At 36.7% G+C, this 27943-nt stretch overlaps 1 protein-coding gene across 4 annotated transcripts in view; it reads left to right on the top strand.

Moving 5' to 3' along the window:
• The window catches only part of LOC120628106 (max-binding protein MNT-like), a 48245-nt gene that overhangs the window by 3131 nt on the left and 17171 nt on the right, over positions 1-27943 (top strand). The window contains exons 1-3 of one of the 4 annotated variants that reach the window (XM_039896328.1): positions 8273-8835; positions 18228-18794; positions 27332-27569. In XM_039896328.1, coding sequence (XP_039752262.1) covers positions 18395-18794; positions 27332-27569 — 638 coding nt within the window. In that variant the 5' untranslated portion in view covers positions 8273-8835; positions 18228-18394. Of the gene's footprint in view, positions 1-8272; positions 8836-18120; positions 18795-27331; positions 27570-27943 lie in introns of those variants that run through there. The other 3 variants (XM_039896326.1, XM_039896327.1, XM_039896329.1) reach the window with 3 other exon arrangements.

The raw sequence follows: 27943 nt of genomic DNA, 5'->3' as shown, positions 1-27943 counted from the left end.
AGTCATAATCTCTGAATTCAAAGTTTTTTAATACCAATTACCCTGTGACCTCCTCCACGTAGAATTTGACTAAGAATTTAAGTTCTGCAATACAGAGACTTTCCTTTAAGCCTGGAATACGTACTTAAGAAAAGTATTGTTCCTGACTGAAAAAGTTCCGTCGTTATCGATCTAGTGCCGCGGTAAAAATAAATCTAGATTACTCTTTGCAAAGTCTACCTGCCTGTGAGTCTGGCTAGCACAGGACTGATATTTGTACTATCTCGAACAAATATTACACGTCCTACCTAAATACATGCTAAGTATTTTGATATGTATCTTAACCTCCCAAACCTGTTTGAAAAACAATTGTATGAGCACAAGGCCATTTCATTAAAGTGTAATCGTTGGGTAGGGTTGTCTGTATAGTTTTGGTTAGGCTTACCGCTAAGAACTTTGTCGCTTTAATGTATTACATACTCATTCGGCTTATTTTATTTAATTTACTTAAAATTTATTTTGAATATTATTAATGTTGCTGTACTGTGTTATATTATACAAAACGATTATTTTGTTTTTTTTTGCTGTCGGTTCCGTACCTTGAAAGGAAACTTATTAATCTCTTTTATATGTTTTCAAATTAAGATTATTGGTTGAAAAAAGCTTTTATTTTTGTTAGAATTTGCAGTAACTTCTTTCGTCAGTATTGCTAATATCTAAACCATATTGTTCAATTTCTGTTTAAAAACTTCCATCAACTAATTTGCAAGAAAAATTTGCAATAGATTTTTCGTTTTGCAAATTATCCGAGCGGGGAGATAATGTTTTCTCGGTAAATATTTTTAATTAATAACTATGATTCTAATAAGCAAATAGAAATCTAGTTAAGAATACACAACCAAAGCGCAGTCAGTCATAAATCAATATGAGCTTTATAATTTTATAAATAGAAAAAAAGAGCCTTTATTTACTGAGTGACTGTCCAACCGAGACAGACAAATCAACAGCTTAGTGATATTATAAATGGGTTCTATTTTTCCATTCAGTTCTGAATCCTTAAAAAATAAAAGTAGTTTAAAAAAAGTTCCAAACAGATGACAGCCCTGTGTGTTTTTTAGGCTTATCATTGAATACTCTAGTTCATTCTAAGTTTTATCTTTTTGCAAGTGGTTAGTCTATTATTACATGATACACGTGCAGCATAAATTAAAAATTAACAACGCTTCTTGCAAGTTTTTAGGAATAACTGAAAAATGTTTTTTTTCTCCCAAAAAAAATATTAATATGACGAAAGGCGAAAGACTATCTTCTGATAGTCTTTCGCCTTTCGTCATATTAATATATATATATTTTTAACATACCTACGCACGCATAATATCTATGCAATTTACATAATTCCTCTCTCCTACACGCTTGCAAATCCTTCAGCAGACTAGTAATTGAACATCGAAAAATTATGGACAGGTATTTAATAAAAATACTGTTTATATCAAATGGGTCATCGGGGTATTTTCAAGTCAAGTCGGTTGTGACTTTACCACTAGTTCGTAATTCAGATTCTAAACCGGAGATTCTAGATAAGAACCGGAAATTCTGAAAAGTCAAGATAATAAAATAATACTAATAAATTTATAACACATCGCCATCTAGCCCCAAAGTGAGCGTAGCTTGTATCATGATGACTGATGAATGTTTTACGAATACTAGTACTTATAGTACTTATGTAAGTATACAGAGTGTATTACTTTTTGGTTTACACCTACACATCGTTTATAACAATCTATCATCCTATATAAGCAAACTTTATAGAGCATGCATGTATGCATGTATTTAACATACCACCCGAAACCAATTACCCGCCTTCTGGTGCAGTCAGGTAAAAAAAACAGTACATGACGAGACGCACGAGTGAGGCTCCGTGAATCTTATCACCAAGGCTCCAGTAAGGTCGTCACTGGTACTGGCCGATCAGTAACCTTAGTGCAAGATTGCTACGCTCGTGATCATTCGAGTCGCTTTCGAGTGTCGAACCACTAATGTCACCTTATTTTACAGCCAACATTCGTCAACACTTTGCACGAAGATTTGAGGAGCACAAGCCTAATGGTTCTGGGAGAACAACTTTCTTCTGGCGTTTCGGATGGATTCTGAAATCTCTAACGCTCGTATTAATAAAACGATATCGACCTAAGACATTGTTCTCAAATCTTAAGCATAGATGTCGACTTGGGAGCAATTTTTTTGAAGTTAGTTTATTAATACTGGCCTAAAGGCAAGGCCAAACTGCGGCGTTCGAAGCGTGAGCCTATTAGCGTTCAAGTAAGCGTCCACTTGCGACTAGACACAAGACGGGTCCGTTTGTGTTCTTGTGATTGGTCACACGTACGTCGCAAACTGGAACCCGGCTAAGGACGCAGGTTGGAAGCCGCGATGTGGCCTTCGCTCATAAGGGCGTCTTTCGTGAGACTGACTACCGGAACGTTTGTAAAATGAATATCACTAATAAAGAATTTTCGATTCTTAACACATATAATGCCTTGTCAGCCACATATGGCTGACATTTTCCAAACCAATTGGGCCGTGTCAGCCATATGTGGCTGACGGAATATGCTTGTTTTGAAAGCACGATTTTTCGTCGTCAGCCACGTTTTTTATGTTAAACTATATGTAGTATGGTTGACAAGGCCTAGTAAATTATAACTGTAATGATGGCATTGACACTTTTACTTACATTTTGAGAAATATCAAGTTTGTAAGTGGAAGTTTCGAAAACAAAAGAGTGATTACAAAAATAGTTGGTTTTTGCAAATAAAATTTATAGGTAAATGTTTTAATTGCTTTTATTTATATTTAAGTTGGCATTGGCAAAATAACTCAAACATATCTATGGTTTAAATTGAAACAGCTGATACAATAGTGTGGCTCATTCGGGCAGTCTTCGCAGTATGTTACCACTCTTTTGGTTTTATTTCGAGCATGAACTCTTCCAAATTGGGCACAGTTTTCTTTATAACACCTAACACAATATTTACGACAGGCAGAGGCCAATCCTTGCCTTTTCTTCAATTCATGCTTTACTCGCCTAGGTCTAGAGGAGGCACTAGTTTCCGGGACTCCTGTATGCACGAGGTAGTCAACCAACGCGGTTCTAAACTGGACGACAGAGAGCTTCTTCTTGGTTGTTAATTTATATAAAATATATGAATTTACAATCGCTGTATTCAATAATAACTCCATCGCCAATCTTTTGGGCCATTTCGTTGTCTTCCGAAGAGGGGTTGTGTAAGAGGACATTTGGTCTGACAGATCAACCGCTGATTTTGCATGATTATAATCTACCACAATCTTCGGTTTAATTTTTTCTTTTCCTTTTTTAGTTATTCTTCTGAAACTTACGGAGTGCTTAGTAGACAGCAGCAGTACATCCCGCTTGTCTTTCCATTTCATAATTGTTATTCCGTCGTCATTTTCTTGAGCTGAGAATTCTCCTGTCTTCAGTTTTGTTTGGACAACTGTTTGAGGTAAACCTCGTCTGTTTTTTCTAAGTGTGCCTATGAGATGAGTTTGTCCCGCTAGTAGTTTTCGTGCCAGATCCAAACTGGTATACCAATTATCTGTGCAAACCGTATGTCCTTTATTTAGATAATCGTCACACAAGGCAAGGACAACATTAGTCGGAGTAGTATTGACATTTTCATAATTTTTGCCAGCATAAACTTGCACTTTTACAGTGTATCCTGGGTTTGAGCACAGCTTAAAAAGTTTTATCCCATATTTGTGTCGCTTATTTTTATTGTATTGCCTAAAAATAACGCGGCCACGAAATGGGATTAGACTTTCGTCAACACACATTTCTTGATTAGGTGTATAATGACATTTAAAATTAGCATTTAGCATATCTAATAAGTGTCTAACTTTAAACAATCGGTCCTCCTTATTGTGATTTATTTCATTATTGGCAAAGTGCAACATCCTCAAAATGAGTTCAAATCGATTTCGGCTCATAATGGACTTGACAAATTTCTGTTCAAAACATTTGTTAGTGCTCCAGTACAAAGATAGTTGAGGTAGTTTCACTATCCCCATCCAAATTAAAATGCCAAAGAACCGTTTAATTTCATGGCAATTTGTTGGCATCCATTTCTGCATTCGGTATGATTTTGTTGCACTTTTGTTCAAGGTTTGTAAAGCAAAGCGATTTGTTTCTTCGGCTATGTACTCGAATATACTGTCAGGTACTAGCAATGAATAAAATTCTGCTGGTTTAGCTGAACTCATGCTGGATCGCAATGAAAATGGCTTAAGCCCAGGACATTCAGTATATGGAATAATACTTGGTTGCTTACCCAACGGATTGAACCATACTTCAGTATTTCGTGAGGTTGGTAACACGGGAATCTGATCATCTTCACTGTCGGATAAAATCTGGCGTCGATGATGATTTTTGGTCCGTGCGATTGATACTGTATCATCGAGATCAACGTCAAATACTTGTGTAGCATCACTATTTGATAATGTGTTACATTCTTGATTATACACTGTTAAATCTAATTGCGATAGTTCGTAGTCCAAATCATCATCAAAATCTTCCATTTTTTGTTGAAAATCACAAATCAGTAACTAATAACTTGCTAAATCACTAACTGAACAACTATTTACTGCAGTCTCCTTCGATGCACAGCGACAAATGACGCGCGGGGGGCAAACACAGGCTGCTAAACAATCAAAATGGCGCCGGCGGCGGCGAGCGACGCGTTTGTTTCGCGCGCTTTTGAAATCATATGGCTGACAAAATGGCTGACGCGGCCCCATTGAGAATTTTATTACAGTGGCGCCGCGTCAGCCATATATGGCAGCCACCATTATTTATTTATTTATTTCACTATTACATTATGTAAAATGTAACGAAAATAGTGAATTAAGACATTCCTCACATTCCATGACCGTATTTTACAAAAAAAAAAATACAGTTAGTTCATTTGTTAGTACGGCATTATATGTGTTAAAGAAATAACTCCATTTTATTTAACGTTATGGTGTTTCGATGCTCGAAAACGACCTGACGATCGCAAACGTGCAAATTTTTTCACTAAGGGTACTACTGTATGGTGAAAGGGATCGGGTGACCTCGCCATCCGACTATGCGACGCGGGTACTTTCCGAAATGTACCCAATCTTTAGTGATTTATTCATGTCTTGTAACATTCATAAAAGTGTTCATCTTTCCCTCGCATTTTACGTTCCTAGCTTTATTTTTTTTTATTTAAGTTAGCTGTACAACAACAAAATATAAATAATTCAGGTGCAATTTATACGATTAAACAACTACTGTATGAAGATTTGGTTCGCCAATGTTCACCCATAATTCTTATTTTATTTGAAAGCCTACCCTTCAAGGTAGTATAAATTTGGTAATTAAATCTATTTTACGTATTTTACATATAGTACATTCTTGTTGCTGCTAAGTAAAGAGGCATAAGGGGCTAAGCAATTTTAGTGCGGTCGATAATATTTAAATTGAAGTAATCGCAATAACTTGTTAATTCTTAAGAGATTGAACTTATCCTACACTTAGAAAAATTCTAAAAACTGAAAAATTGACAGATGAAGTATAACTTATTTTAAAACTTCATACAGCTGTTAATATTGTTGATATAGGTCACATAATTAATAAGCTACTTAATTCTTGAAACTCAGACTTAATGTTTCATTAAAAGAGTAGAGTAATAATTGTGTCTAGCAAATTAACGTAACTTTAACGAAAGATGTAACATTGATATTTTTATATAAGTAAAATTCATTTATTTCAATGTATGTGCATTATTATGAGTATATGATCTCCGCGGTCGTTACTTCTATCACGCATAAAGTCCTAAGAAAAAATACGTATTAAAATTGTAGATGTGTGATATGAAGAGCATAGAAACTTTTGCGTTCATATGTATCGCTTAATTTATACTTCAATTCAATGATTATATCGATTCCACTTTCCCGTTACATGATTTGTTTATGTGAAAATAAGATTTTTGAGACAGCAAAATAGATAGATAGCTATCTATCTGTCCCAATTCAAAAAGTCTATAAAAAGTTCATCTAAAATGTTGTATAAAGTTTTTCTGTTTCCTTAAATGTGTATTAAGCAATTAAGAAAGTCTCTTCACTTTTTCAGTAGATAATTAACTGCAATTTAAACTAAAACTTGGTATTAAAAAAACTCATAATGCCAAGACGGGATTTTACGGAGCAAAAAGGGCATATCCCGGAAATTTCGATCATGCGTTAATCATTAATTGTGTGTAACGAATTCATCTGTGAGTTTCGGAATAAGAGAATCAATATATATACATACTGTAGGGGACATACATTTATTTCCTCTGCAATACCTTAAGTATTTATTATCAACTAACTTGTAATAGTTCTAATGGTTGGGAAAATAACGTCGGGATAGGTTTGTTGCAAGCGTTCCACTATTACTATTTTCTGCTAATTTCTAATGCTGTATTGTCAATTTGTGAGCAAATGAGTACAGTATAATCAAGTCAGTAAATGCTGGGTTTGGGTACATGAATCAGGGAGTTTTAACGTGTCGCGCGATACGGCGTCATATCTCGACATCCGGTGGGTGGACTCCCCCTGACGTTTCCACTTCAACTCCCGTGTCGAGCATTTTTATCGATTGTTAAAACAATTACAATTACTATCAAAGGATTACATCATTGCTTTTTTACACCACTGAGCTAGTACAATTCCATTATATCGAAAATAAGTAAAAAAAGGAATGCTTATATTTCTTTCTTGGAAATCCGCCAGAAAGACAAGGATACCAAAGTATTAAGTCTCAACTAAGTATTGTCCGAAAAATCTTAGACAGAATCTTTTGATGATTAATGAACCAAACTTGTTTGTTTCCTCCAACAACTTAAATGCTATTAGGTTTCGTTCGTGTCGCGACGGATCAAACCAAGGAGTGATTTCCAAGTTCATGTCCGAAAATAGAATCTAGGAATGATGCTAGGTCGGATCCCAACCTGCTTAACCGGCAGGTGTGGTTACGCGAGGCGCATGAAGAGGGGAGAGGTGTTTGTTCGGGGGGAGGGCATGATGCACCACGCCAAGGTCAGACGTCGCACGCATGCGCGCACCTCGCCACCTCCGCCGCCCGCACCCCTCTCGACCTTACCCGTACCTGCACCCACTTATTCATGTGTTGCTATCACATACTTGCACTCCCAGTAATAATCCTTGTCTGCTTTTACACGCAAAAGTCGTACGGACGTCGGTGTCTCCGGGGCCCAGTTTGTTGTCACTGGATTTGGTGATTAATTTTAACGTGGTAACACTTCAAGCGTGAACTGCACGATCGTTGCGTTAGATTTATGTTTGTAATAGTATAAGTAGTCGTATATACATTTCCGCTTCCGTAAAAATTTGCAGGTTATACAGTTTTTGATTGTGTAGGTGTATTTTTTGTTTAGTTGTTATGGATTGTGAGAGTGCATCAATTGAAAAAGTGGTATCCGTCATACACGTAAAGGGAAATGATTTTGCGTCCTACATTACTCATGCCGTAAAGTCACGATGCGATGGTAGGTATGAACAGAAATCCTGTTAGTCGGATTAGAGCGTGTAACATTAGGCAAATTAGATCATTTCTGCTTGTGACTCGTGTTGTGTGGTTTAACCTTGTTGTTGTTGTACGTGTACTCCATTAACATTAAGTTCACAATGAGTCAATTATTATTAGAGTAATAGAAGTCAAAATAAGCCAAGTCAATTTATTTTACGCAATGATAGAGGTAATTGTAACAACGAGTGTTATAATTTACACACTAAGAATAATTTCATCTAACCTGGCAAGTTTTATTTAGAAAGTTAAGCGGCATCGTGCACTAGGAGCGACGTGCGGCCGCGGACTTCTACGTCGCCCGTTTCGGTTGCAACGTTCCATTCACCTTATTCGCCGCTGCGCCGACGAGGTTCAGTGACTCCGTCGGTGACCGACTAACTCTTCAAACGCGTCATCGGAGTACTAATGCCGTTTCATCATCGACCGCCCGTCTTTGAATTCTTTAGGTGTAGCGCGGCCGTCGTTGCGACCTCGTTTCGAGGCGAGCGAATACGGCATGCCGCGTGTCGGCGCTCGATGCCGACCGTGCAGCGTTATGTAAAGTGCTGTGCTGAGACAGTGCAGCGGCGAACGTTGCGCTCGACCGCGTGCGCGCCTCTCTCCCCTCAGCCGCGGCCCTCCCCCTCGCGATTTCGTCCGGTGCGGCGGGGAGGCGCGGGGCTCGGAGGTCGCACTCCTCCCGCTCCGTACCTCCGAGACGCGTCGCGCTCCGGCACTCCGCGATCCGCTTAGTCGTCGAACAGAGTTCGTCGACGCCGGTCGGCTTCGGGACCCGGTTGTCGTGGAACACTCGCTCCGAAATCGCGATCCCAGCGGCTCCGGTCGTTCGCTTACGGTTGGCCATTTCGGGAGTTCGTGGTGGTTCCGCGGGTGCGTTTGCGACGGTCACGAACACGGGGCCGGCGGCTGCGGACAAAAATAGCGTTCGTTATCATCGCGACCTCGGCGCGCGGCGAGACGAGATAGCGCGAGGTCGGCGGCACCTGCGCGCCGCACCCCACGTGCGCGTCCGCTGCAACCGACAATTAGCAAGTGGCCACCGCTGGAGCCCTTCCCCGCGCCCCGCAGCCGCAGACTTTACCTAGCATTGTCTGGACTCTACACATTCCAGAACAAAACTGTAGGCATTTTAATAATAAAGGATTTCAAGATCAATCCTAATCCATTTTCACTCTGCGTGCCTACTCAAAAACATGTAGCGTAGTAGGATTACGTATATTATCATTCAGGTAATATTTTTTATTTCTTTAAATTGACTTGAATAATAAAATTTTTATGGTTGCCTTGCGGAACAATGTTATAAATCTTTCTTTAATCCATGAAAGTCGTCGGTAGTGTCGATTGTTCTGGACGTGGCTAGTGAACGTAACGTCTGCGTAAAGCTAGACTACACGTCTGATTAATATAGCAGTATAAGTAACTAAAATGTAAGTGAAATTGGAGTGCTTTGTTATTAGGTAAATCATTTATCGCAAGAGAGAAGGTAGATACAACTTTAGACTACCAAATGGCTATTAGCGGTACTTTCAGCCATCGGATTCGATTGCAATATTTAAATATAAAAGAGATAAATAAAAACAAATTGTTTATAAAAAATAAATACATACCGTATAATTATCGCTAAAAATTAACCATGCAGTTAATTATTAATCATGGGTAGTGTTTCAAATATAAAATCGTTTATTGCTGTATATGTTTTGAGTGACTACCGGTTCGGAAAGCAGTTTCTATCGAAAAGATGCCGATAATAAGCTCTGAAGTTGCTCGTTTCTAATTAGAAGCAATTTTAAAATGGGCGGAAATAAACGGTCATGGACAGTATTTGTAGTAAAACCTTCATGCTTGGGTGGTACCTCCTTACATTCATGCCGATTACCAGGGTAGTTTGAATAGTGTAAGTCCAGTGTTTAGGTATAAATAATTCTCCGGCATACGTTATATTATAACGTACAAATTATTTAAAAATGTAGTTTCATAGTAAGTACGTTGGAAGCGTTGATAAACGTTTATTATTATCACTCGTGCATAAGATTCCAGAGAATGGATTTACGTAATATAATTTTGAATATATTTACAATTTCAGCGAAAATGTATGTAGTTCAGAGTTTTCCAATGGGATCATTTATATCACATAATTTATTTATTTTTAGGTTGAAACTACTTTTTTTTTATGAGGTCGCAAATAACACCCAGTAATTGATGTTAAGCCGATAGATTACATTATTACAGTTATTATTATTGGGATTTAAACCACGATTTCAAAATTGGGGAAAGCTACAAATACATTTTCTGATATTTGTCTATCTATACTTAAGATAAAAAGTAAACTCACATATTTTGTTTAGTAGTTTTACCAGCTTTTCATTCGCGTGGTCCGTCAATTTCGTTACTAGACAACTGTGAAACCGTTTTCATGAAAAAGTACACAAAAGACAATTTTATTTATCTGACTGGAACGTTGTATGTCCGAGATATAAAACATCTCCTGGATGCAAGTATACTGTATATGTGCTGAATTTCGTCTTGCTATATGCATTTTGCAGTGTTTAAGAAGAAAATGGGTAACGAACAAATAGACACATCTGTGCCTTTATAATATTAAAGTGTGGATGACAACAATGTGTTAAAACACATTCATTACAACCAAATTATGACAATGTTGCTTGTAAGCATCCCGTTTCGCTTTCATCCCTCACAAGCTAGAGAACTGAATTTTAAAATTGCAAATTGTTGCAAACTGCAATTTTAATAAATTGTTTGCAAATTGTTGATGAACAAAAACAACTGCAGAGCTTCTTGCCGTCTTCTTCTCGGTAGAGTCTGCCTTCCGAACCGGTGGTAGAGTCACAAACAAACAAATTTGGTAGTTTTAAAAGTGCTCATCCTTACTTACTAATATTATAAATGGGAAAGTGTGTTTGTTTGTTTGTTTCTTCATGGCCTGACTAAGCAACCAATTTTTGCGTAGAGTTAGTTGAAAGGCAGGCTACATAGGCTACTTTTTATCCTAGGAAAACTAACGGTTCCCGGTAAAGAGACGAAGAACGCGGGCAACAGCCCTAGATAATAAGTCTACTAAAAATAAATGATTTTTTAATTTTGACTAGTAAACACAATATGCATACTGTCATTGGCAACAAACTAACACGTGTCGCATGTTTGCACTGTGCCTAAACGAATCGTTTTATAATACTAAATTTGGTCTCGAATATTCTGCTGTGGATAATGGCCGTGCAAGAAAACGCACTTATTATTAACATAATTATTGTTGTTATAATAATTAGTTTTATTACAATGGCGACTTAGTGCAACCACATTTTACTCATATAATATGATTGAGTAATCATTGACTATGCTTTTCATGTTGTTTATATTTATACAGCATTATGACTTAAGTATATTAGGTAACTTGGTGCTGAGCGCTGCTAACTGAGGTTAAAATAATTTAAACTATTAATAATCTATGTAGTGTTTACAGCGCAAAAAAGTTATGTTACTCTTGACCTCATTTCTCACTATATGGTACCTAGTACACTTTACGCGCATCAGTAAAATTTTCTCAATAAACAAGAAATATGACAAACCTGTAACGCTTCGTACCTGTAACGTGCTTTTCTCAGCTTCATTAAAGTTTTTGTATAAAATAAAAAATACTATACAATGTAAACATTATTGAGTAAATTGGTTAATTAAATTTTTTTAATTGGGTACTAATTTATAGTAATTTTTCCTCAAATTCTATGAAAAACACTAGTAAAAAAATAAAATTTAGTTTCTTATGAGCTCGACGCCTGGAAAGAGTTCCTTGCGGGCTTCTTCTCGGGAGAGTCTTCCGAACCGGTGATATAGTCACTAAGAACAGTTGACGTGACGTTACAAAAGTGAAAAAAGTGCTTATTGCTATGTTTCAATCCTAACTACATTTTTTAAATCATGAAACTTTTAAAAACGCAGTTTTTTAGTAATAAATAAAAACGTTTATTTCGTTTCTTACATTGTAAATGATACATGTAGTGGAGACCTAGTAAGCATCAAAATACCTGTGTCAGGAGGCCTCACTGTTCCATAGCAATATGTTCAAACATCATTATGTGAAGGTCAAATATTTATTAAGTCCTTTATATTTTGCTTATTATTTAGAGGTAATGGTGATAACTATGTAGTTATTCGTTCAAACTAACGATAAAAGACTAAACACCGATAGGTATCTTAGCATCGTTCGAGTCCATGTAGGACTGAAGTGCATCGATGCAGTCGTATTTATATCAAAATATCCACCAACTTAATTTCATGAACATTGGTTGTTACTCAAATATAATTCTAATTGTTTCTTGAAAACTATCTATCAACTAATTAATAATTGTTAGGGTATTGGTAAAATCCTAATCAATTTTATAAAATATGTGGCAAATATGAATTTATAGTTATCAAAAGTTTGGTTATTTACCCACTATAAAATTACTGTAGCAGCAGCTACGAATTCATATTGCAACTGGTAACAACCACCACACCACAACACACTACAGCAGCCTGCTGCTGGAGCCAGAGCATTATCATTGAACATTAATTTTGAGGGGCACCATAACATAGCGGCATATTTTACACACACGGCACAAATAAATTTTTTAATTACATTTTGGAATTTCCGTTTCGTATTATATTTTATGGGCAAAATATCGACCCTTTACAGGAGAAACGAACCAAATGCAAATTTATGATACAGATGAATCTGGAGATAATTTAACATATAATGTTTAAATTTAATTTTAATTCCAATTTATTTGTAAAAATATAAAAAATAAACTTAAAAAGATAGACTTTGTTTTTGGTCGGTTTTGCTAATCAGAGGTAAAGGTTCGATACACTTTGGTATCTTCGATCATTTTCCCGGTATTAATTTTACAGCTTGCCTATTCTATATAAATCACTTACGTTTTACAATAGGCAACGATTGCCATCTGACCTCCTTAACTATGAAATAAGATATGGAACAGAAATGGTAACTACTTAAAAATCAATAGAATACCTAGGTATGGGGAATACATTATTTCATATGTGAAGTTTGAAATAGACCAGAATTAGTAGGTAGGGAATACAAACAAAAGCAACTACATAAACCGGGTTCATCCACATATATCAGTTATGTTGGCGAGCAGACACGATAATGTAAACGTTACAAATACGTCTGTAAACTATGAACACCATATAATATGTCAATAGGTAGTAGGTACCAACCAAAACGCACTGGGCCAGAGTGGTGGCCTACGGCCTAAACACTTCTCTTACGAGTGCCATGTAGTGGACCGGTAATGAGATGATATGATGATGATAATCACGATGGTGATGATGGCATAAGGTGTTATAGTATCGGTGTTAACCCACGTGGTCAGTGGCAAAGTCCTACTACGTAACAGAACTATATTTATTTACTACACCATTCCGCAGTAAACACTCTATAGTCTATCTAATGTGTGTAATAACATTATTGATGTGAAATTGTGTCTGTTTGTTCGTTTGCTCCATGGTTACATATGCAGTTTCCATCCTGGAGATGCTGATAGGATATTTATCCCGGAAAAGCTGATGGTGAAAGATACTCGGGATTTCCGGTCACCTATGCATGGCATAAGTTATCTCGGTGAAAATCTAATTAAATTTTGTTTGCATGCTAGACGGCCATAGAATACATTTGGTCCCGGGAAAATAATGGGTTCTTGTAGAGTTCTTAAAAGCCCTAAGTAGACGCGGACGAAGGGCAACAACTAGTGCTATATAACAAAATCACGAACCCAATATTACGTTGTATGAGCTATAAACGGCTATATACTCGTACTTGTGATTATTTTTTATTCTGAGTTTTCAAACAGCGGATCGAGATAAGCACTTACGTATTCGAATATTTCTTTACTAAGATCAAAATGGCAGCACAATCATCACCGAATTAATAATAATTACTTCTTTGCTTACTTGCCGATACTTTTTTTTTTTTATTTTGATTTTCCTATCCGTAATCGACACTATGAACAAAATAAGTACACCTGTTGTAGCTGTGTTGTTCTGGTTGATACCTATACCACAGAATCACACATGTCTTAGTACATAATGCGCAAAGGTTTGCCAGGCAGATATATCACATGTGTGAATGAACCCTTAGTCATATCAAGAGTTTAGAATCTATTACATAACACAAACATATACACGTGTCGTGTTCATTGCGTAATGCCGTTACGCGCTCTAGGTACGTTATACCTAAGAAGATAATGTTCTGTTCGTGTTTTATGAGGAGGTTGAAATAAAAAGACAAGCTGACTCGCCCAGGATACGCTCGGTTTGTACCACATGTAACGCTATCGTTCTATATTGGCAACGATACAAAAACAAACGATTGTAGTCTGGCTACGATTAATGATGATTGAGTCTTGGTTAAGTAGTTATCATACCAGATACATCATCTAAATCACCATCATGTCTTCCAATTGAGGTTCAGCGCTGGAAAACAGTGTAGAGGTTTATGGGATTATAGGTTCGTCCTACGGCCACGCTTAGTTCTACCGGACTGATAAGAGTATAAGTATATAAAACTGTAAAATTGTTTGTACCTGGCAACTTCATACTTGATACTTTTCCCATTTCTCCTGTTTTATTCTCTCGGCTAAAGTTTGATTTTCATCAATAAAAGATGCAAGACGTCGATCAAAAAAAGTATGTTTTATTTTCAGTGAATGGCCCTAGATCTAGGGAACCCAATTGCGATTATTCAATGTTAGATGACACCTACATATTGTTGTTACCTAACATAATATAATCTTTGTCGCTTTGAATCACAGATGGGGGTAGGTATATATTTCATATGTTATATCTCGAACTCTATGAAAACGTACGAGTGTGAAGGCATATTAGATATTTTTTATTGCTGGTATTGTTATTAATGGAATAAATTTCAGGTTAGTCAATAGTCGGGCAATTTAAGTTAACCATTTAAATATAATACATTTTTAGAATAATATGTTATTTAATTTTCATATAGGTAGTCTGTGTATGGATATAAGGGGAATTCTAGATTTGCTAAAAATAAATAATTCAACAGGCAATTTTAATCTAAATAGCTGACACGATCATTTTATTGCCTATTTAAAAATGCTTTCACAGCATTGTTCCAGATAAAGTCATAAACAATTACACATTGCATAGGTCATCAAGTAGGTAAGTACTATCGGTAGTTTCAAATAGCTCGCATCTAGCCTTAAAAGACGGTGCTGAATCTTTTAATTAAAAAGGTAAAACTAGATGTATGTAGTAGATTATATAGGTTTATTTTCCGAGGCGAAAAGTATAATCTATGATAAACCGTAGATAAAGCTTTGGCGTTCTTTGTTTAGTAAGCTTTGCGACTAAATTTAGACTGCTGAGTGGCGAAGTGGATAGCGACCCTGCTTTCTGAGTCCAAGACCCTGCTTTCTGAGGGTTCGATTCCCACAACTGAAAAAATGTTTGATGAACATGAATGTTTTTCAGTGGCTGGGTGTTTATCTGTATTATATAAGTACATATTTATGTGTATTATATTCATCAGCTATCTTATCACCCATAACACAAGCTACGTTTTATTTATTTCGCGCCAATCTGAGAAAATACTGTATCCACCCGGACAGGTAGAATGGTTTTGAACTATTTATGCATTTTAGGGCCCGGCAATCGAGCTGGGTTATAGGCTAATTTCTTAATTTAGTAAAAGTCATTACTAAATAAAATCAATGCTTTATCGAAAGCGCGCTACCACACATGGTCCAAGAACTTTCCAATTCAATTCGCTTACCTTTATGGTCAACTGTCCGAAGGTTTGGAGGTCGCCCCACATATTAAACATTGAGTTTACGCATCCCACTGTAAACTCAATTTTTACAGGAACACACCTGCCCTAACACTAACCATAGCTGGTTCTGCGACAGAGATGACTCGCCTATTGCCACTTGAGTCTGCTTATTCTTTGTGCTATGAAACTGACCAGTCGGATATGAAAAATCTGTTTGCATATGCTAGCCCAATTCTCGAGGAAGGTTCCAGAAGAAGCGATAGGGCGCGTTAGATTGTGTACAATAGCGAATCAAAGTTTGTACGGGACAAGTATCATAAGTTGTATACTAATTACTAATAAGAAATTGGGATAGACGTTGGAACAAAATACTTTAGTATTACCCCAAATATTTAGTCAATTATAATATAAGGTAGATATTAAAATAAAAAATACGTGTGTGTACTTATGTACACGCGTAAGAAGTTATACTTTGGCGTAATAAGATAAAAATCTTTTAAAAATTTTACCTTTCGCCTTATTATACGTTTGTAGAAAAAACGATACTAACAATAGAAAAAAGATATTTCATACCTTGATAACGCACTATCTAGTTAAATAAAGTTTATTTAAATATCACAAAAAAAATATTTCTACATAATTAAAGAAATGGTCATAACAAACAAAATTAAATTTCACTCAACATTAAAATTTCAGATTTTTGTACAATCGAATCAATGAAATCACCGGAATGAGCCCGCAGACTTTGACAATTCAAAGTGTTCACTGTAAACCTTATAACTTTAGGGTATCGGTTTTTTATGACGGTGTGCGCGCGCATCTTAAAAATTTACTGTCATCATTTTCCCTAACGCGCCAAAAGTTGTTAAGTTTATTCAAGGTTAAAAAAGTGTTGTACCCTATTTTCATATATATGAGAAAACCTCATCAACATACAATTTTATTTTCGGCTTCGGGCCATGGATTTTACTTAATATTTGTGAATTGCTATCGTTTCTGAATTTATAAGTTATAGTAAAGGACGAACTGTCGTCAGACGCAAGTTAATTCTAAAGACCTCGATGCGCTCGGTCTAATGTTATTCTTACACAATAATGAATGTTCCTTCGTACAAATAAAGATAAGAAATTGTCCTCATTGTAACACGCGTGCAGGCAGGTACTTATAATGTGTGTTTCGCACATTGTTGCCTTGTACTGGCGCCTGGCTGTTGGCACGTGTACTCACGATTGCTCTGACTAACCGATAGCATAATCCTAACCAATAATATAAATGCAAAACTGTGTTCGTTTGTTCTTCTTTCCGCCCTAGTAGAGCTCCAACCAATCAAATCAGATTGTCACATCGTCCTCGACTGTTTTGTCATGGCACATTACACAAAGACACCTCTATGAAAAATTAGGTTCAAGCATGTAGTGTAGTGTACATGGAAAACAGCTGCTTTATAGGTAGCTTAATTAAAGGTGGGGGAAAATGTTTCTTCGAATTTGATATGAAAAATTAAGACGTGTTCAAAATATATTAAAATATTTTAACATTTAACTACAGTATATACCTACAGGGAGGCCGGTCAGTTGATGCCAAAAAAAAATTTAGGTCTGGTATGTTGTGGGCTACCCGAATCACCCCCATGTATGTTTCGCGATTTTTTATAGTTTTGGAGTTATGATTTTTTTTTTCGATTTTTTGAGGAATTTCGACAAGACCATCTTAAAAAAATTCTAAAAAAAAAGCAAAATACTTTTTTAGAGTTTATTATTAATCATAAAATAATCAGCATCGTAGCTTTGATCAAAGTTATGAAAATGTTTGTCTAAAGTTAAAAAAAATTGTTTCAGTATATCAGCTGCCCTCCTCTGCATAAAGGTAAATGCATGAGAAGCGTATGTGATATCAAAATAAATGCCTTTTGGTATAAAGGTCCCAATAATCAGATTATGGTGTGCTTTTGTGTCCACTGTGAGACATTATGAGTGTTGTTCTAGCAGACCGGTGTTAGTAGCAGAAGTAAAATTATTTTAATAGTTACATGAATTGGTTTGTTTACTGGGTAAAAAGCTTTGGAAGTAAATCTGGTAGAATAATAATGTCTGCCAATTTAGTTTCCCCGCGTACCGGAGTAACATGGCAATGGAGGAGGTTGAAAGTTATTACTACACTGCGTTGGCAATGAGTGAGGAGTGGGGATAGTACACGTGCCCGTAGCCATGCTGCCGTGTGTAGGCCGCGCTCTGCTCACTTGTTGAGCACATCGCCACTTTATCGAACAACATTTTATATGTTGTATAGTCTGAGTCATTCTGTTATGCCTTCTCACTCACACCTTTGAGACGGATTCTACGTTGATATGTTATCATTTAAATCGTCTTATATTTTAGTTGCCTGGCTCAGAAAAATATTAGCACTACTAATTTTGTTAAAGCTTTATGTAACTTACAAATTACATTTAATTTCACTGATTTTGCAGTGCTAAGTATTTCTTTATTTATTTTACTATATCTCTTTTGATATTTGCGAATTGAAAAGATTTGTAACATTGTTCTGAACTTTGGCCATAAAAACAATAATTTCGTACGTCAATCAGAGAAACAATAATAAAACGAAAAAAAAACTTATTTTAAAAGTTTGCAAATTTTTTGTATGGTTTTTCGGTTCGACCATTACGTAAATACTTTATACGTTGGACGTCATTTCATTGCAGAAGCCATTGGTACCCTTATTTACGAGAAACGAATATCGTAAGAGTTTTTAAATTGTCATCACTGTTATCTTCGCAAACGCACTTAAAACGTTTTTTCTGTACCATAGGGAAGTGTTCGGACATTACATCAAGTTGTAAGTTCTATAGTGACTAAAATAAATTGAAAGTGAAGTATCTTTATTTTTAAAGACAAGATATATATGAAGACATATGTAACTATGTTAATAAGGACTAGTGATATAAAAGTTTAGCATAAACTGTGCTTGAACATAGAATGGGTATACTCATGGATTCCACTGATGTGAATTTGGTCACTGCAAATTATCAACAACGTCGTGCGAAACCGGAACTTTTTGGAGCGATGAGTGCGCCTGGGGACGCTTTCTACTCGGACACGCTCCACACCATTGCAATAAATACCAGGGAAACAGAATACAGCAGCATAGTGGAGCCAATTCCTATCGTGCTCAGAACTTACCAACAGTTTCAGCCGAACTGCTACCCTGTTAATGGCTACGGATATCCCCAGTCACTGGTAGCTTCCGTAGCTTCTGCGCCTTGTGTACCTGAGGTTGAAAAACCCTCAACTTCGATCGCTCAAAGCCCCATCAAGGAAGAGGACACTCGAAAGGTCGCAAGGCCTCCAAAAAAGAAGTGGATCAAAGAGTACTTAGGTGAGTTGTTACAATTTGTCTATATTAAATATATACCGGATTATGTTTGTTTTTGTTGTAAATAAGGTATTGAAAGGTTTTTTTTTAAGTTTATTCAACACAATCCCAATATTATGCTTTGCGTATCTACACAATTATCTACCATATATTTAACGAAATGGGTTATGAGTACTTTAAACACACAATTATGAAAACACTGTCAGATATGAATGTTTAATTCAAGTTGTTCAACCGTTTGCAATTTATTTACGTTACTTCCTACTTGTTTACTCAAAATAACCTTCGTTTCTTCCGTAATTATAGTTGCTTGAGAGATATTAATAACGGTTAAGTTAGTCCGATCGCTAAATATGTTAATTACTACTGTCTTGTTAGCTAGCGATATGAGAACGTATGAGTAATCGTAGATAATTTTTTTACTACTTGGCAATAGAGCCTGCTAACCCGCATTGGAGCAGGATAGTAGGTATTTGCTCAAAAATTCTCTCTCCTGAGAGGGAGTAGGCCTGTGTCCAGCGGTGTGTGTGGGATATTATCAGGCCGAGGAAGATGATTATGAGGTCTGCGTACAGGCTTCGCTAATTATAAGAGAGGAAGGGAGAACTTAGGCTAGGGAACTTAACTAACATACTTACCCTCCATGCTGCTACCACAGAGTATGGTTAGTCATGCAGACGTAACGTTGTACAGTCAAGAAAAAACGATCCTGACTGGCCTCAGAAAGGGACCTTGATATCTTCAATGAAGTGTCGCTAAGCCGTCTAGACGATATCGGCGTTTACCAAGAAATTAAAGTCGCCCAGCTACAATACCTCTTCTTTATCCTATACCTATACTATGATGGTCTTAGGTAATGAACTCGTAATGTATCGATTAATCAGGGGTTAGTGAACAATGAACAGGACGAAAGCTTACATGGGTCGCGGATGGAAGCAACGGAGCAATGATAGAGACTAAATTCGGACCTTCAAGGACGGTCACTCAACTCGTTGCCGACCGATTTGCGTATCTAGGCCACAACACCATCTATCTATCGAGGCAAAAAATTGTCAAAGCACGACAACAGGGAAGAGAAGTTTACTCCCGTTTATAAATACACGTATATTATTCGGATATTTCTTCCACTTGTGAGCCTTTGCTCTGAGAGTTGATAAAACTGTGGGAGAAGTTACATTTTTATTATTTTCTCAGGGGGATAATTGTCTCCTGCCTATGGCAGCATATCTAAATAATATGTGTAATAATAAACGGGGGTAATCTGTTCGTATTTCATGTTCCCGTGCACAAGTTAACAAGGACAGGTTAATTAAATCACCTGTCAGGGGATATAAATTTTGTCTCATACCCGTGCTAGCCCTGCTGGATGGAGGTGCTGACTTATCAACACGCGCGCCATTGCAAATTTGATTGCACGAAGTCAACGGCTCCTGGGGACTCAATGGCGACGCGAAACATGAGTAACTCGTTATGAGATCTATGCGATGTTACATATAAATAATAGATTTGTCCGGCTGTCGCGCATGAATCCAAATAGTTTTTTTGTAAATCATGTATTACCGCCTTAATGGATTAAATTTACGCGTGCTTCAATTCAATCCATCCAATCCATATAACATTGCAAGGATTTCAAAATGTAGTTTTGAGCGGACGTAGAAATAATTTTCCAGAAAAAAACGTGGAGACCGTTCCCGCAAGATTAAAAAAGGCACTTGGTCGGTCAACCGACCGATCTTGACCAAAGTTTTAGTTAAAGATAGCGCGCATTCTGTAGGCCTAACATACGTGCCACGAGAGAGTTATATCTACCCACCTTATGGTCTACCGCTATATAATAAAAATACGTGTAACGGTTAGATATAATTATCTGGTGGATGCTAGCCCTACTGAAGAGAATAGTATAGTTTCAGGGGAACCAGTTCCATCGAGATTTATTAAAAACCCCAAAAAAATCGAAATAAGTCGCGGGCAACAGCTACTGACCCAATATATTTAAAACATTGGTCTGACTTTATCATTCATCTTCCCAGGTGGACGATAATTAGCACCGTATAATTAACATTAAAGCTAGGCACCTCTTGAAAGCGTTACGCAATAGCTTCTATGATCAGACACAAATGCGTCACATCTTTATTGGATTTTATGGTTGGTATTTACGTTGGTTACGTAAACCTTTTATTTGCTATATTGAAACGAAATTGTTTACTTTCGGTCGTAGATTTTCTTGTATAATTATTAACTGTATTCTACTCTACTATTATTATTTGAGGTGAAATTAGAAAATTGGCGATAGCTTCTCAAAGGAGTGTGAATCCTACCAATCTGCAATTGGCCAGCGCGGTAGATTACGGCCTAAACCTCTATCATTCTGAAAGGAGACTGTCGTGCGCCGGTAATGGGTCGATTGTGATGATGATGAATACATGAAATAATTCATCAATTAAGTAAGTAGAATATTGTTCACAACTTAACGTTCTTTCGTTTATTAACGAGAATAAGTTCGCAACATTTATTTACCCAGAAAAAGTTTTTATACCTTTTGTTATTTATAACTTTTATCACTAACTACTGAATTCATAAATCCTGTACACTCAATCAAGCTATCGGGTTAGTTTATTACTAAAAACTGGTACTTTTTCATGGCCATTATCTTATCAATTTACACTTGTTGACCGATACACTACCCTGTTCATTTCACATTGAACATGAGACTTTAGTGCTTATATTTATTAAGTTGAATATATAAAAGTATAAAAGTGTTCGTTAATTTCATTGTCGTGTGATAAAGGTACAATAACAATGTTATCGGTCCACTTTGTGTCTCAATTCGTTTTTGCTGACCTCCGTGTAACTATCATTACACTACAGGGAATAAATGTTTGCTGTTCTAGTAACTTTAAATTGTGCTCTTATATCAGATACGACTGTCATTGTGCTATCAAAATATTCTTAGGCTCTATTTTCCCGACAGGTACACCTTCTCGCTGGTAGTATTTAATTGTGTTCAATATATCGTAATCATTCGCTACATTAAATATCAGAACCACTTGTAAGTTAATGAATATAGGAATTTTGTTAGTATAAGTATGTATTAAAAATTCGTCTGTATAGTGTAGACTTTTTTGTATTTCGCAATAGCACTGACACGGGAATGAACCGTCTCATTTGGAAACTAATTTAAGTCAAATAATTGGACGTTATATTGTATTATTAATTCGTAGGTAGACATTCGTTCATACTTAATAAACTATTCAAAAGTACTATTTTCTATTTCCCCGTGGCAGGCATGGTTAGGTCAGTAGAGACTAGCGACTATTCGCCAACACAAACATAAAATATTTAAGATAATGCTTACACGTGTTGCTTAGCGTTACGTCATAGAATGTGGAGCGCAAAACGCGAGGTTGTTGACATTGCGATAAAAATATTATTGGCAAGTAAATGTAGACGATTCACGATTATTATAACAGCCATAGTATCATCTGTGGTAACAAAAAGGTCTTTCTGTTCGGTGTGTTTGTTAAATAAAAAAATAATCCGAGGAATTGGGAACGTCCTCGATTTTTGAAAAACATGGAAAAAGAAATTTAACAGGATATAAATAATGAGTTCTGCTCTATATTTTTATTTGCAGGGCAGTGTTTATAGTCACGCTTAAAACTTCCTTTGTACATGCTCCGGAGCCGGAGCATTTAAAGATTTATCGCTTCTTTTAACTATCAGTATTTTTTTTTCTATAACCATGTAGAATACAATTTTCCTTACGCAAGGAAAGAAAAATACGTTTAACGACATTGTATGTCAACCTTTGGGAAAATATGAAATTATGCGTCACAGACAGGCTTTCTTATTCAAGAGAGATTTAGTATTAGATGTATGAAGGATGATTGCTCTTTGTTTGATATTGTTAATTAATAAATATTAATGGCAGATCGGTAGCTTCTACCAGCAAGAAGCTCTGTTGAAAAAACTTAAGTAAAGAGTTAGGTAGTATAGAATTTTTGATTATAATAAAAACAAAACCATTCTATATGTAACATTATTGAACATAAAGAAAATATAAACATGACGATGTTTGACAAGAATCGGCTCATTCACTCTTTTTGTGTTCAGGGTGATAAAAATACAGAAAATTCGAAACTTTTTGATTTGTTTAATTATAAACTTCTTCAGTTATACAGACTAAAAATAGGTATAGAAACACGACTGCAGTTCAGTAAACAAGTCGAGTTTTTAAACAAGTAATTCAATTCGGTTAAAATATACCACGATATGATAAAGCTATCTATCAATGTGTGTACCTAAAATGTTAGTTATAAAATCTTTTTACGTCAGAACTTCGCAATGGACTTGAGTAAAAGAGAGCGACAGAGTCTGTTCCTCCGCGGGAGGGCTCGAACAAACGACGGCAAACTCGGCAACTTAGTGCGACGGCATGCGCAAATTGTACTAGGCGATTATGAAATTGTAGGAGTGAACTTAGCACCGTAATCACTTGTTTGTAGATAAGTATCTACTATTCATGCTCGTTACAACGCCGACCTCAATACACTCATCTTTTCAGATTTCATTAGTTACGTGTTTTTAATATAATTTTTTAGGGTTTTGTTTGTGTCTTTTCAACCAATTCGGGAGTCTGTCTTGGAAAATAAAACTTTGATACGCTTGGAGATAAATGTGACCTATTCTCTTACTCTTAACAGTTATTGTCCAAAATATTCATTAAATTTAATTTATTCAAGCTAAAGGACCTGACTCAATAAACGTGAAACGAGCTAGCAGAACGGCAGCGGTGACTTGTAACCATGGAAAATGCACTGCTCAGCTAGTGATGTTGTTGTTGTTACTAATGGAAATCACAGGAATGGAAATTTTAATCAACACGTCTTACGGAACTTGTTGTAGAGCAGAACTGATCATATTGAAATTATTTTTATAATACAGAAAAGAGCTACGATCGGGTACAAACTTTTTCACGAAGCGATTCGCGAAGAGTTTCACATTTCGTTTAAGGGCTATGATAAAAAAAAACCCAGAGAAAAAGGGATCATTTGGCAGTTGTATATTTACCTTGTTTTGACACAAGCAACAGTCGTTCCGGATAATATGCCAATATCACTCAAATAGTAAACGCTCGGAGAGATTTCTGGTAAAACTATGACGCAAGAGTAAACCCCCCGTCATTTGTTTCCACCTCGATGGACATGCTACCCTGGTAAAGACCTGGGAGTGACAGCCAGCGATAACATTTTGTTTAGTGTTTACTGTTTAAAAAAATATTTCAGATGCCATTTGTGCATTTAGTGACTATTGAAATAAAATAAGAGAAAACGAAGTACCTACTTTAATTTAAACCCAGAAACATGTAGGTACAAAAACGAGCTACACGTTTCGCTGTATGAGTTCACATGTTTTTTTTTTTAAACGAGGTACTTTGAAATTTGTTCCTCTTAAATCTACCCCTAAAACGGTGAAAAGGGGACGAAGATTGTATAAAAGTACAAACTATATTTTTGAAGTAAGGCTGTAACAATCTGTAGCTGCGTTGTTCTTAAAACATTATGTAAGATAGGGGATAGAAGTTTGTATTGGAAAATATTAAGTACTACTTAGGACGAAGTCGCGGGCAATAATTGAGGTAGTTTATAGGACGACTGATATTTAATTAACGTGGTGAAAACCAGGGGAACTGATAATAAATATCTAATAACAAACATCTAATATCTAGTGAAACACTGCATTCGTGGAAACTGCTATAAAATCCGTTTATTGCTTTAAGAATAGCGATTTCGAACTAGAGAAAGCGGACCGTCTTACCATATAATATGTAGTGACTGTCTCAAGGTAGTCATATACTTTTAAAGGGTTTTAAATATTTTGGCTCACAAACAGGTTTCTTTCATTTTCTATTCCATATAATATTCATTGTTTTCAATGCAAGCTATTAATTATCATCGGATTGTTTGCATAGACGCTATTAAAAAAAAAAAGGCTGTCGAGAAGGAAATCCAAAATATAATTCCAAGTTGTGTAATAAGAATATTGTTTTTTTTAAATAAGGCGGTGAACAAACTAATACATATTTTGAAATCATTGGCATTAAATTTAAAATTAGGTCTATATTAAAAAATGATTATAACACTACCAAAATGTTTGAAAACTTTGTTAAAGACCTAGGATATAATTGTTAACACAGTCAGATAAACTCTTATTTTAAATGTTAATAGCAAAATTGGTGATGTAAATAATACTTAGACTAGATGTGAGATTGTTTGTCAAAATCAAGAGGTCACCAGCCTTTGGAAATTCATCCACCGTAATAGTCGATTTAGCTATTCTAATTCGGGGCACAAAGATTGAATCAATCGGTCAACCGCCCGCTGTTACCTATCCCATTGGTTCCTTTTTTTCCTCGAGACGATTTGATTTGTAGCTTTATTGACTAGGCTTTTTGGGAATAATCTCGCTACGAATATTCTTTATTTGAATTAAGCTTACATTGCAGGCTCTTTTGTAAAGTAAAGTCTGTTCCGGTTTGGAATGCAGATTCTACTGAGAAGAAACCGGCAAAAATTAACTATACAATTGCTATTTTTAAAAGATCACCCGTAGTTTGTCGGTTGTAGGTTGTAATGATGGCGATCTTTTATGCAGCGACGCCTTGTATGCCGTACCAGCTCATCCACTTCAGCTTTCCCTAAGTAGCTCCCAATTTTCATTCTAGGAGCTAATAGCACAATTGTTTTAGACACAGTATTCTTTTAATGTTTTTTTTTATTTATTTTTTATTTTTATTTTACACAAACTTCTTCACATCCTGAAACTCACATGAGTTAATCCGTGCCGTGTGGTGACAGCAGATCTAAATACAGTTGTCACTACCCCACTTTCCGCGGGTCTCGTAAGAGGCGACTTAGGGAATATAACGGAGAATGTGTAGCAGCGTCCCCTGTTCTACTACTATCATTTACTGTGGTCACTAAACCATCTGGCCAGCGCCCAGCGTGGTGATTATATTTTTTTTTTGGCGCGGTGGAAAAGCTTTATTGCTAACTCCGACCCTTGGGCAGGACGGAGGTTATGTGGGACCTCCCTCTATGGGTATATACCCAAACTAAAAACAACCAAGGCATGCCCCTCTGTTGGCTTTGTTAGACGCCCGGGGAACCCGTTGTATACCTCCCGGGTAGTGGTGATCCCTTCTATAGGCTATTGGTTCTTTTAATCGAGATTTCACTTTCAGAAGTTTCGGTTAATAATCCAGTTATTGTACGTTGTTACTCCATTGACGATATGCCCTATCTACTCTAGGGATTTATGTACATTCTTGCGAATCCTCTTAGGCCAAAATCTCTTATCTACCTACTGGAACCTGTGGTCACTGCCCTGAACTTATAATGAAATTCTTCAATTCCTTTTTGAATGTGCAAAATAAACAATTGTCAAAAAATAAACAATGACAGAGGACATACTGTTATTATTCCAAGATAACAATCAGCTAGTAAGCCAATGAAGTGGTTATTTTTTTCAATTGCTGAACCCACTATTTGTCTACCCAACTATATATATAATTAATAAAATGAAATATAATTCTTCCTGTTTATGATTTATAATAAGTACGTAAATTAAAAGAAAAATAAACCTTACAGTTCTTATTTCTCGTGGAAATGTGAAAGAGTCTTGTAAGTTGATGAACTAGGCCTTATTATTGCCGGGCCCCTTTTTTCTTTTGCATTCTAATCGGAACCGTAGTTTATTGTGAAAATCTTTTAGAATTAAATGACGCCACATAATGCATATTGTGCGCAGTTAAGATTGAAATCCCCTTGTGGAAAGATGGTCCTATTTATCACACGTATAAAACGGTTAACTCAGTTTCTAAGCGCGAGTATTACTATTTCTCTTTGCTCATTTGAATAAAATTACTGATTAAATAACACGCGCAAACTTATCTTTCTGCACTGCTAAGTGTCAATGACTCCTTTGTATAAGTAGTTTTAGTTGTTGAGCAACGTGGAATCTTGTAACAAATCGAGCGTATTGTGGAACCGTATCGTTACTAAATGATAGCCAGTTAAACAAGCAGCTGATTTTTGGCGCAGCTAAACAACAGACGGTGATGTTAAAAAACACTACCCACGCGCCATTACACACTTTGTTTTGACGCAGTTTTATAAGCCACGCCCCTTATTTTCTATCTCGTTCTTCACATCTGCTCTTCAAGCATTGCTTTCCACAACGGCAACGTTGCCACGAACTTTTACACGGCCGCAAAGAAAAGCGGGCTTTGTGTAGTTAGCATAAGGTTCGTTTTGTAAAAAATGTCAAAGGCCAGACCGGGAACGTATCTTTGTCACGTTCACTTTTATAATGACCTCTCGCTTCTCAAATGATATTGAGCTCTTACATCAACATGCTTGCCTGGTACTTTACCGCCACATACTGCAAGCGCCGACGAGTAATTGACACAGATTTGACAAGCTGGCCGTCGTCCACTGCTTGTTTTGAGATTAGTCTCTGACGTGGCCCTTTATTTACAGAGGAGGAACCGAAGTCGCCGGTGTCGGTGCGGCTGACAGGAGTGTCGGTGACGCGCAGCAACGGCGTGGTGCGGCCGACCTCGCCGGTGTTGGTGACGCCCTCTGCACCCGCGCCCCTCGAGCCAGTCCTGGCCCCTGTCGCCCCCATCGCCCCCGTCGTCAACGTTGCCCCCTCCTCCGCTCCTCTCGACTTCGTACAAGAACATTCCAGGCCGCGTAATACAAATATCAGCCACGGGTGAGTTATGCACTCCTGGTATATTTGAGGCTCGAAACAGCTGGGCATCGGCGAGAGCGATTATCGTATCTTTTTTGCGTATGCAAAATTTAACGCATGTATGATTTGTGTGCCTTTTTTATTTAAAAACTTGACTTGTAACACTTATCTGTGCACATATGGCATTATGATGACCTTTAGTTTGCACGCAAAGAAATAATATAACAGTTAAGTTAAGAAATATTAAATACCAATAACGTCGGTACTCTCGCTTTGGCCCGGAAATACTACTAGGTACTGTGCCTTGCTTTTTGCAACTTTGAACACTCCTTCCAAATGCTCTTTCACGTGGAAGTCAAAAAAGTTTCCACCGCGCCGTTCCGAAGATTGGCAAA

The sequence above is a fragment of the Pararge aegeria genome, chromosome 12 (genome assembly GCF_905163445.1).
Source record: "Pararge aegeria chromosome 12, ilParAegt1.1, whole genome shotgun sequence".
Lineage (NCBI taxonomy): Eukaryota > Metazoa > Arthropoda > Insecta > Lepidoptera > Nymphalidae > Pararge > Pararge aegeria.
The sequence above is the reverse complement of the archived record's forward strand: the minus strand, read 5'-3'. Positions and strand labels throughout refer to the sequence as shown.